This window comes from Aotus nancymaae, unplaced genomic scaffold, assembly GCF_030222135.1.
Source record: "Aotus nancymaae isolate 86718 unplaced genomic scaffold, 86718_ANA_hifiasm-v0.15.2.pri h1tg000089l, whole genome shotgun sequence".
Lineage (NCBI taxonomy): Eukaryota > Metazoa > Chordata > Mammalia > Primates > Aotidae > Aotus > Aotus nancymaae.
Window position 1 is genome coordinate 19,179,933 of NW_026988504.1, and position 12,220 is coordinate 19,192,152.

At 34.7% G+C, this 12,220-nt stretch overlaps 1 protein-coding gene across 13 annotated transcripts in view; it reads right to left on the reverse strand.

The window, feature by feature from the left end:
• Positions 1-12,220, reverse strand: part of TANC2 (tetratricopeptide repeat, ankyrin repeat and coiled-coil containing 2) — a 446,013-nt gene that overhangs the window by 197,264 nt on the left and 236,529 nt on the right. For all 13 annotated transcript variants that reach the window (XM_064369387.1, XM_064369386.1, XM_064369385.1 and 10 more), the window contains 2 exons: positions 8,967-9,115; positions 2,034-2,220 (listed from right to left, as the gene is read on the reverse strand). In XM_064369387.1, the coding sequence (XP_064225457.1) occupies positions 2,034-2,220; positions 8,967-9,115 (336 nt within the window). The remainder of the gene's footprint in view (positions 1-2,033; positions 2,221-8,966; positions 9,116-12,220) is intronic.

Consider the following 12,220-nt stretch of genomic DNA (forward strand, 5'->3'; position numbering starts at 1 on the left):
GTTCACAAGCAAAATATAAAGAATATTTACATCATCAGAAGCAAGAAATTTGGTGTTCATGTAGATTTTAAAAAGCAGAAAACGATCTGTATTAACATGCCACTTTATAAATTAAAATCACATACATACACAAAAAACAACATATAATATTCAAGGACTTATATAAATATAATAGCATGGCTGCAATTGAATGGGATTGAGGATAAAGGGAAAATTAATAAAATAAACTGAAAGGAGCTTTATACAGATCAATCTGTATATCCTGAAGAGTGTTATCAATTCAACTCTCCTTACCTACATCCACCGAGGAGTATTATTAAATCAACTATCTTCACCTGGGGCCCAGAGGGAGCGAGGAAAAAACATAATCACTTTTGTCGACCTATGTATAAATATAAACCCATACATTCACATGTGCAATGTCATAGATGATGGAACACATTCATTCCCCATTTACGCTCCAGTCCTAAATACTTAACTGGGGTTGGCATATACTATAATTTTGGGGTCTGAAGAGAAATCTAGCCATAAATTACTTTTAATTAAAATTATTTTTATTACCACCTATGTTCCTTCCTCTTCTTTATTCTACATAAAGCTGCTGGAGACTATGACACTGTCATCATCTGGTTGTCAGGTAGAAAAGGAATACCCAGAAATGACATTTATCTTTTAGACAATGTCAAGCCCAATTTCCATTTTATCCTCTCACAGAGTATAAATATATAGCTTCACACTATTTGTAAATTATCATCTCTGACTAGAAAATGCACACAGATTTATTTGTCCAAAGGAGTCTATTGGTAACTCCATTATTAAAGGAAATGCAATTTTTTAGCATTTTGTAAATACCAATGGTATCGAATAATGTTCAGTATCTGAATCATTATACAACTTGATAACCATAAAAACTGAGAAGTTCCGGAACTATATTCTTCCCCTACTCTTCTTATGTCCATACCTAACTATAAGAAAAGCATTAGAACAGTGTCCCAAAGAGTAATCACAATACTTTAATACTTTCTAGTCCAAAATGCATTAGTATGAAATACTACTCTAGAAAGATCACTCAAAATTTTGAATATGATGAAAGATTTCCTGAGTAAGAAATATCCTATATGTTTTTAATAGCAAGAGGTGTTGAATCATAACAACATATATAAATGATGATGGCCTATCTCCTGAACATAAATAAGCCTCCAGCAGTCCATATCTGGCTCTGATGAAATGTTTACCTAGAGTCTATTAGAGATAATAAACCACATAATGTCCCATCAGCATTGCCTTTATCAGAGTGGTTTAAGTATCCGCTGCAAACTGCTAATTGTGTTGAAGATTATTTAGATATATTTCTAGTACTAAGTAGTCAACTAGGATCTTCAGGATAAAAAAGGTATTAGAAAATCCACAAGCAAAAAATGAAATGGAAAATTTCTTTGCTTGAATACTTCCAAGCTTCAAGTTCTTTTTATGCCCAAGCTTGCCATAAAAATGTATTGGTCTAAGGTTTCAAAACATAAGCAAAGAAATACCATTTTTCTACTTTGCAGATAGTAAAAAAAACAGGGATGTCTTATTGACAAGAAGAAAAACAAAGTCTAAAGGGTCTCCGAAAACTAACTGATACATGGTTTCCACAAATAGACTCAGAACAACTCAAATCATAACTCTTTTTTCCACTTAATCTAATCTCATCTTTCTTTCATAAAACTCTCAACTATACCAGCAAGGAATGAACTACTTCTGTTGGTAGATAATGTACATGAATTTACAGAAAGAAGTGGATGGATTTTTTTTTTTTTAAATCCACTCCTTATTCTGATAAGAAGTGCTTAAGCAGGGAGGAATACCTTTCACTTTGTTTACCCTTAAGTTTCTCTCTCCAGTATCATTAAAAAGACCAGGAAAGTTTTATACATACATCTCAACAATTCAAAAGCAGAATTTTTGAAAACCTTAAGCGTGTGTAATTATTTTTAAAAGGTAAAAAGAAAAAAAAGGACACAAAATTATCAATATAAAAACCAACTCACCAATGATGCCACTATCTCTGCTTTCAAGGGTAGAAGTTGGACTAGTAACAGCCCCATAGCTGCAATCCTTGGCAGTTGCATTTGTACTGATGGGTGGGAGTGTAGAGCAGGGGCTACTGGCTGGTGGAGAGGCAGTGCTGCTAGTCAGGGTGGAACAGGGACTTATCCGCTGGGTGATTGCTGAGGTCTGAAAAATTAGAATCATGAATAAGTAAGATAACCTGACCTGCTGTTAAAGTATATTTTAAGATAAAATAAATGCTTTGATGGAAGAAAAAAACTATATGGGTAGCTCTTGCATCTATTAGGTGCTATTTGTTTTTGCTTCTCAGATAAGGACTTTGGGGTCTACAAATTAATGTGAAACTTGATGAATTTAACATTAACAGAGACTGTTGCCAATTTTTCTGCCTACTAAATTTCCAGTGACGTGTCCTATCATTGCCATTCATTAACAGAACAGAGAATTTTTTTTTATTAAATCAAGTTTTCCTTGCTATTTGGAAGTTTTCCTTGCAATCAATAAACTTTTTGGAAGACCTGGAAGTTTGCATTGTTAATACTTTTCCTTCCTTCCTTCCTTCCTTCCTTCCTTCCTTCCTTCCTTCCTTCCTCCCTCCCTCCCTCCCTCCCTCCTTTCCTCCCTTCCTTCTTCCCTTCCTCTCTCTTTTTCCTTCCTTTTTTTTTTTTGAGATGGAGTTTCACTCTTGTTGCCCAGGCTGGAGTGCAATGGTGCAATCCTGGCTCACTGCAACCTCCGCCTCCCAGGTTCAAGCAGTTCTCCTGCATTAGCCTCCCAAGCAGCTGGGATTACAGGCATGAGCCACCACAGTCAACTAGTTTTGTATTTTTAGTAGAGAGGGATTTCACCATGTTGCTCAGGCTGGTCTCGAACTCCTGGCCTCACGTCATCCACCCGCCTTGACCTCCCAAAGTGCTGGGATTATAGGTGTGAGCCACCGTGCCCAGCCAATAATTTTCTTTAGATGGAGGGGAAAAAAAAATCCCTACAGCTGGGAAGAAATAAAGTTCTTAATGCAAAGAAGTGTCTTTTTGATACACAGGCAGCTGTCCGGAGACAATAAATGAATGCATGGAAAAAATGCCTTATTCTAAAAGTTTGTCTAATAAAATAGAATACTATTAATTTAATACAAACCTAAATAACTTCTCTATAACAGCATTACAGCCTGAGATCACTTTGTATCCTGAATGATTCTTACACTTGAAGTTATTTGCTTCAATACGTAACACTGAAGTTTTAATGTGAAGGAATGAATAATTACTTAAAAGGTTGGTGGTAATATATTCTTGGTTTACCTAATTGAATGACAATTCACTTTTCTTCAACTCTTTCTACACAAATAAATTACTACAATAGTGAATAAAAGTATATTTTTTTCAAACACATTATATCTTTTTTTTTTTTTTGAGACAGAGTCTCATTCTGTTGCCCAAGCTCAAGTGCAATGGCATGATCTCAGCTCAATGCAACCTCCGTGGCCCAGGTTCAAGTGATTCTCCTGCCTCAGTCTCTCGAGTAGCTGGGATTACAGGCACCCGCCACAGTGCCCGGCTAATTTTTGTAGTTTTAGTAGAGATGGGGTTTCACCATCTTGGCCAGTCTGGTCTTGAACTCCTGACCTCGTGTTCCACCCACCTCGGCCTCCTAAACTGCTGGTATTACAGGTGTTGAGTCACCACACCTGGCCTACGTTTTATCCTTTTTAAAATTATTACATGATCAGCAGCAAAATTACTGGTAGACGCACTAAAGATAAATTTAACATCTTTAAATGTTGTATTTAAAAGAAGCCTTTCAACTTCTTTACATATGGAGTCTATTCATAGACTTTCTGCTAAAATTTAATAACTGGGGAATATGTTGATAACTAGCTATGTGAATATTAAGGCTTTTCAACTCATCCTAAGATGATTTCTAGATGCAGTCCATTGTATTATCTGTGCTGAATCTAGGTTTTGATTTTGTATCATCTGTGTTAAATATAGGTTTTGATTTTAATTTAAATACTACAACCAGGTTACAAAAGATACATTTGACTCAACCAAGAACAGATGACATTTTAATTACCCTCCAACCAAATAAATCTTTTCAATCATATCAAGAATATTAGAATCTGATTTTTCTTAACAACAGAGTAAGCTTTCAAATTTATCCAAATTTCTCTTCCACTATATGTTATCTTTCCAGAGAAGGGGAGAGTTTCAATTTGTTCATAATCTCTATTTTTATAATATGATGCTGGCTTCCCAGAGCAATGATTCTTTTTTTTTTTTTTACCCTTAAAATCTTTTTTCCCTTAGAGAGCAATGATTCTTAACTAGGCACACAGTAATATCACGTGTGCCGTATAAAAAAACAAACATGCAAGCTCTCTCAAAAAATTGACAGATACTGAGCCCCATCCAGATTTACTGAATTGGAATCCTTCAGGTTAGAAATTCGGCAAACAATTTTTAACCTCCCACTCCCAGTTTGAGACACATGTGGTGGGTATAGCTATAGTCACCCCATATTGGAAAAGTTTTTGGCCTGATGTGGTAGCTCATGTCTGTAATCCCAGCACTTTGGGAGGCTTGAGGCAGGTGGACTTCTTAAGGCCAAGAGTTTGAGACCAGGCTGGCCAACATGGTAAAATCCCATCTCTATTAAAAATACAAAAATTAGCTGGGTGTGGTGGTGCATGCCTGTAGTCCTAGCTATTCAGGAGGCTGAGGCATGAGAGTCACTTGAACCCAGGAGGCAGAGGTTGCAGTGAGCCAAGGTCATACCACTGCACTCTTGCCTGGGCAACAGAGTGAAACTCTGTCTCAAAAAAAAAAAAAGGAAAGTTTACTATGGTATGAATCTATTACTTTTATAACAACTCATTTCTGTTCTTAGACAAGATTCTCATCCTGTTCTTTGTGAAAGAAAACTGTATTAATGCATAATATAGACAATGTGGAGGTTAAGCCCAAACAGCACTTACTTATTTCTACTCTAAGTTGTTTTCTGCAAAATAAAGCACATATCACAAAATGTATACTTTAAAAGCTTTAACTGTAAAAGCAAAGCTTAAATACCAAGCCATTTAGAAAACAGAAAATTGTTCATGGCTTATGACTTAAAAGGCAGGCCTAATATTTATTTAAGGAGACCAGTTCATGAGCTAGAGAAAGACATTATCTATTCTCCCTGCTGTAGGCTAAAATGAACATCTGTTTAAGCTACTGCACTTCCTAAACCTTTCAGTGTTTTTCCCATTGTCCTTAATGTTCTCCAGAAGGATCCTAAGAAAGCTCCAGTCTGGATCTCTTAAAGGTCCTACAAATACACACAGCAAGAAGCTAAAGAGGAAATTCATAAGATCCATTTGAACACCTTGGAAACTACTGAAAGAATAAAGGGGTCAGGTTAATATCACTTTCATGCTTTGTTTTTTTGCAAAAAAATGATATATGCTGACTTGCATTAGATTCTGTCATTATTAGCACTATTTTGAGAATATCATCACTACATCATCTTTCTAAACATGGCAGTTTATCTTTGTTAATATACTGTTTAGCTCAGAAGAAAGTCACCAAATTAACATGATCTCCTACTTCTTGATAATCTTCCTGAGATCAGAAATCAATTTAGCTACTTTCTTGTGTGGTTCCAAGATAGTTCCAGCGTATATTATATTGCAAGAAGGCTATCATTTAGCTTCATTATTAATATTTTACATTTGTTTAAAGCTTAACGATTTAAAAATATTTTTATATATTATCTCATTTACTCCTTATCAACCTGGTATGAGAGGCATACCACTTAAGAAATGTGAAAATGAAACCAACAAAAGTATGAAAGTTATGATATAATTTTCCCCAAACTGCACAGTTCCTACATATATTTACGTACTAACTATGTTGCATATTATTTTATACTTTTTATTTCTATGGCATTTTACAGCTTACAAAGTATTTTCATATTCATGATTTAACTTGAACCGTTCAACAACTCTGTCAGGTGTTATTATATCATATTACACTGGAACACTATGGTGTGGCTGTTAAGAACATAGGTTATAAGAGCAGACTGTCTGGATATAAATATCATTCCATCATTTTCTGGCAGTGTGTTTCCAACTCTTATTTGAAAATTGGAATATAAATGAACGCTACCGCACTGGATTGTGAAGAAGCGTAAACAAAATAGTGCAAGTAGAACAATTAGTACAATGACTGGTACACAGCAGATATTTAATAATTGTCAGTTATTATTACCTATGAAAAATATAAAGCTCTGACAGGTTAAGTGACATGTCCAAATTTACAAAGTGGTAGGTGGCAGAGTTGGAACTAGAACACAAATTTTCTCCCTCCTGGTTCAATGGCTTTTCTCTTATACCATATTGCTTTAATTATATTAAATCAATGATACTGCTCATTTACTTAAGATTATGTTATCCAGTAATGTACAAGTAAGGTACACTCCATAGGCTTGTGACTTTATGTAGAAATCACTGTGACATGCAGACTCTCAAGAGCAACAAGTATACATTTTATCATCCAAGGAAATGTAGCAGTGTAGAAATGATAGTGTCCTTGAAAAATATTCAGGTTATAAGATATAAGACATCATGTTACCTGGTCATTATTAGAACAGTCACATTTTAACTTGACATGAATATCCAGAAATGAAAAGTAAAACAGACATTTTACTGATCCCAATTTTTAAAAATCCCTCAATAATCTCATTCCTATTTTTTCTTCACAGAGCACAGCATATTGACATAGTTACATTATAAATTGATTTAAAAAATCATCAGCTCTGCCATCACGAAAAATACATTCTTGTCATGAGGTAAAACAACTTCGCAACTAAACACACAATGTAATAACAGTTAATGGTAAGAGTTATGAAAAAATAAAGTAGAAGGATAAGGGGATATAGGGATGGGCAGGTGCAATTATTAAAAAAGGAATTAAATGAGACCTCTCCAAGGAGGTAACATTTAAGCAGAACACTGAATAAGTGAGAAAGTGAATTATGCGGGAAGAACATTCCAGTACAAATGAATAAAGTTGATGTGTCTGGCGAAAGACAAGGAAGCCAATGTGGCTGGAGAGCAGTGCATGAAAGGGAGAGGGGTAGGAAGTGATGTAGGAGAGGTAGCAAGTGGCTAGATCAGGTGTGGCCTTCCAGGGCATGGTAAAGATTTCAGATTTTATTCTAAGTATGATGGGAATACAGTAGAAGATTATAAGCGAAGTGACAGAATTGGATTCACATTTTACAAGGATCACTCTGGCTACTGTGTGAACAGACTACAGGGGTAGAAGAGTGGAAGCAGAGACCTATCAGGTGGCCATTTACTCATATAATAATACCTATTGAGCACCTAGTAATGAAAGTAATGTTCTAGGGGCAGAGGATATGGCAATGGGTAGAATAGGCAAAAATGCCAGCCTTCTAGCCTTATATTCTAGTGCCTATTGCAATAGCACAGTCAAAAGATGACAGTGGCTTGGACTTGGGTATAGCAGTGGGAATAGTGAGAAGGGATCAGATTAAGTACAACAGTCTTTGATTAGCTGAAAGAGTGAATACGGGTCTGAAGGAAGTCAAATGGCTCCAGTGCTTTTGTCCTAAGCAAGTAGGTGATACCATTTATTCATAAGGGAAACACTGCAGAAGGAACCGGTTCTAGGGAGAAACGCAAGGGTTCTGTTTTTGACATGTTAAGTTTGGGATACATTTTAAACATTAGGTAGAAAATATAATGTAGAAAGCTAAATATACAAATTTCAAGTAAAGGAGAAAAGGCAGGGCTAGAGATAATTAGGGAGTTAAGATAGTATTTAAATAAATAAGAATGAAGAGGAATCAGTAAGATTAGAGTCACTGAGTATCTTAATTTTACAAAATTCCCTAGGTGATGACAGTGTGCAGCTAGCAAAACCAATACCCTAAAGAGTGAGGCTTGAGGAAGAGAGCCCTGAAACAGCTGAACATATCCACATAATACATAAATATATTCAAATAATCCTTGTATATCTCATTGTGACAAATGTAATATATGATATAGAATCTTCACTAATATTTATTAATAAAAATATGCAATTTAAAATTTGTCACTTTCTGAATAAAACGCTTCACTATCAGATATTCATGTTGAAGATTAAGACCATATAAATGAATCTGACTCTAGCACTTTCTTTTGCTATATTTAAACTGAAAAATTGAAAATAGCAACAACAAAAAAGAGAAAACTATAAAATATTTTTTAAATTGCTGATTTTTTTTCGCTTTCTGAGATGGAAACTTAGAAAAATCCCCAAATACTTAGATATAGAGTGATATACTTCTAAATAGCCTCTGAGTCCAAGAGGAAATCACAAAAAAATTAGAAAATATTTTAAACTGAAATAATAAAAACTAAGTATAACAAAACTTGCAGGATGTAGCTAAAGATGCACTTAAAAAGAAATACTAGTTTTAAATTTGTATTTTAGAAAAGCAGAAAATCTGAATTAATGATCCAAGTAATCTTTTAGATACCACTTTCTAAATCATCATTTTGTAACTGATAAATTCTACTGTGGTCACAGTAGCTGGAATCTTTGGAAATTTGTCAAGACCTGCTCTATGGCTCAGCATATCATCGAACTGGTAAATAATCCACATCCACTTGAAAAGAATATATATTCTGCAAATTTGGGGTGCAGTGCTTATATACCTGTCAGTTTTGTTGGCTTGCTCATCATTCATTCATTCATTCATTAAATCAATTAAAACCTAAAAGTGGTGATTCATAAACTGAAGAAATAATTGTGATTATGGAAAATTAAGTTGTATTCTAGGTCTTAAAAGGCATTCAACAATTGGGATTATTTCTGGCATAATAAGCTGATTCACACCATGTTTCACAAAGGTGATCAGCTTACCTGATTTTCATCCTGTACTTCCATGCTGTATTGGTCACCTGGCTGAACTTCTGTGACTTTCTCTCCAAGGAGGAAACCCAGACGAGTCATGAGTGTGTTTGCTGCCTCATCTACAGATGGAGGGGGGCCAAGCTCTTGTTCAGCATCACCTGTAACAAGAAGGCATTGAAGAACATGAATCTTTCAAAATAAAATGGTCTAGTTCTGTAACTATTTGTACATTCACTTTGATCATTTCTTTAGTTTTCACATTTTAATTCAAAAATTACAAGGTTATGAGGTTTTTCTTGAACTACTCACTTTCAATATAAATTTGTTTCCAAATAAAAAATTTATAAGAATCAAATAAAAATGAGCCAGGGAACTCAAAATCATTATAAATGTGTGGCAGAAAAAATTTTTATCTAAAACGAGTATCTGTTTATGTTAAGTTGACTTACTGTCCACATGTATTCAGGATTTATTTTAAATTCAGAGCATTTAATCTCACCTTGTAACAATCCACAGTAGCACAGATTTTAAATGACAATACAAAATTCTTTTTATGGGGTCAGATATATCCTTTTAGCATTATTAACTGTAATGTCATATGGTTTGTTGCCAAAGCACAATAGCATCACAGAACACAATCATATCCTATTGTTTAGGACATTTAGTATTACACAGTAAACCACTCCAAATGCCAAGAAAGGTATGGTCTGCATTGTTATTATTCCATTTAACATTTATATTAACTTCTCTAATAAAGTCACAAGCTGGGAGTCAGAGATAGGGTATATGTGTATTTTTGCATACTAGTACTGAACTCAAGTGTTCCATCTGTGGAAAATCTCTATAGAACTCTCAATGAATCTATGTCAAAGTAGAAAAACAAGGCCCTATTCTTCCTCTCCTAATATCCTCCCAGAGGCAACATAAATAGATTTCTTCGCCACAGAAGTAGTAAGAAAATCAGTAGGGTTATTTTTATATTATAAACATTTAGATACTTATTTTTGTCTCAAGAATAATTGAAAGCTTCTTATTCCTTGATAAAATGAAAAGGTAAAACTGCTCACTTCAAATTAATAAATAACACTTTCCTCCCTCTTAAAGGTTAAACTAACTAATCTTTCACAAATTTTTCTCATCATAGATTCCAGACCTCTGGGGCTCTGTTTCACTGTCTCCTATAGAGTTATTCTGATAATTAATAAGTGTTTTCTATGTATATGGTTAGTAACAGATACAAGAATTTATATAACATGGAGATAGTCATTGACTTTGAAAACTTTATAATCAATATGAAAAATAAGAGTATATATTTATTTAACATATATTTATATAATGCTTATCATGTATAAGTCACTAACATAAACACTTCACATATATTAGCTTACTTAACCTTAATTACTTTAGATACCACTTTCTAAGGTAGAAATTATTACCTTCATTTTACAGATGAAAAAATGGAGGCACAAAGAAATTAAGTTATTTGCTCAAAGTCACACAACCAGTAAATGGTAGAGCCAGGATTACAACTTGAGCTCCCTGACTCCAGAATCTATGCTCCCAATTAGCAAGACACAGTGTCTTCCTCAGTGGAAAGAAATGTTGCAAATGGTGAGGATGTCTAAATAAGACATAACTTATTAACAGGCATATTGCTTATAGTATGTTAATCTCAATAATCCTAACAAAGCATGTTGTAAACATTAAGTAAGGTAATCAAACAAAGGTTCTTAAGAGATAACTGCAACCCTTTCTACATTACTACTTTCAGTACTTCCAAGTACTAATGCAGAAAGAAGTTCAAGAATTCTTCTGTGGGTGGCTATATTAGATACTGCTACCACACCAGGTCCTTTTCATTTGGTTTGACTGGTATTTTTACACCTTGCTAAGTCTACTTTTTCTCTTCCTATTTACTTACCTCATCTCAAAATATCATTTGAGGATGACATTAATATGACATATTTGTCATGCACTTTACAATGAAAGAAATCCAATGCCAGGTTATGGTGTGAAAAAATGATCTTTGGCAATTACATTGATTTTGAACTTTTCTTATTTTACACATTATGAAAAGGTCTAGTAGATGAATCAGTGGAGGATTCTCAAGTAACAGACAGGGACCTAATTGTGAATCCATCCATCTTAAGTCTTGGAATACCAATGCTGCCTCTGTCTCCTCTTCCTTAAAGTATTCCAGGATTCCTGGTGGAAGAAAGTAGAAACAGTAGAGGAACCTTCTTTCTAGTTTCTAGATTACAGACTTCCCTGTCAGTATCTTCTTCCCGAATTCATTTTCATTTCCTATTTTAAAATAAATTAAAAATAGCTCCTTCTGAAAACAAAAAAGAGTGGGGCTAGGCGCAGTGGCTAATGTTTGAAATCCCAGCACTTTGGGACGCCAAGGCAGCCAAGGCAGGTTGATCGCTTGAGCTCTGGAGTTCAAGACCAGCCTGGGCAACATGGTGAAACCCCAACTCTACAAAAAATACAAAAATTAGCGAGGTGTGGTGGCATGCGCCTGTGGTCCCGGCTACTTAGGAGGCTGAGGTGGAAGAAATGCTTGAACCCAGGAGGCTGAGGTGGCAGTCAGCTGTGATTGTGTCACTGCATGCCAGTCTGGGTGACAGAGCAAGATTCTGTCTCAAAAATTAAAAAAATATAAATATATATATTTTAAAAGGTTGAAATATCTGAAATATATTTTAAAGTTGCTCTGTAGGACCAGATAAACAGTTTCTCACTTGTAGGAATTTATTAGGTTGGTGCAAAAGTAACTGAGGTTTTTTCCGTTATGGCACCATTAAAGGTAATGGCAAAAACCACAATTACTTTTGTACTAACATAATAGTGTATTCAAATACTCCATATTGAAATATGGTCAAAAAAATTCCTCCCTCCAAACCATTTCCTTTAAAATATACTTAAAATGTCAACAGGTCACACATTTTCATTTTTTCCTACTTAGTGTACACTGATTCTGTATTCTTTCCTAAATACTACCATTTTTCTTCCCTTTTTGTTTCATTTCTATTTCTGACTTGCAAGTAACTGTTACGATAAAACCTCTCTGCCTGCAAAATGAAGACTTAACCAGCAGAATAAAGTCTGGTAAGTGGAATAAAGATAGCCTTTCTCCCCCCAATTACAATTAACAATACGGCCATTTGAAAATCACTAAAAGGGATGGTTTTTTATGGAAATAGTGGTAGCTTAAGAGAGATAAATCCATGCATAATCATCAGGGTTACTGGATTCTTAAG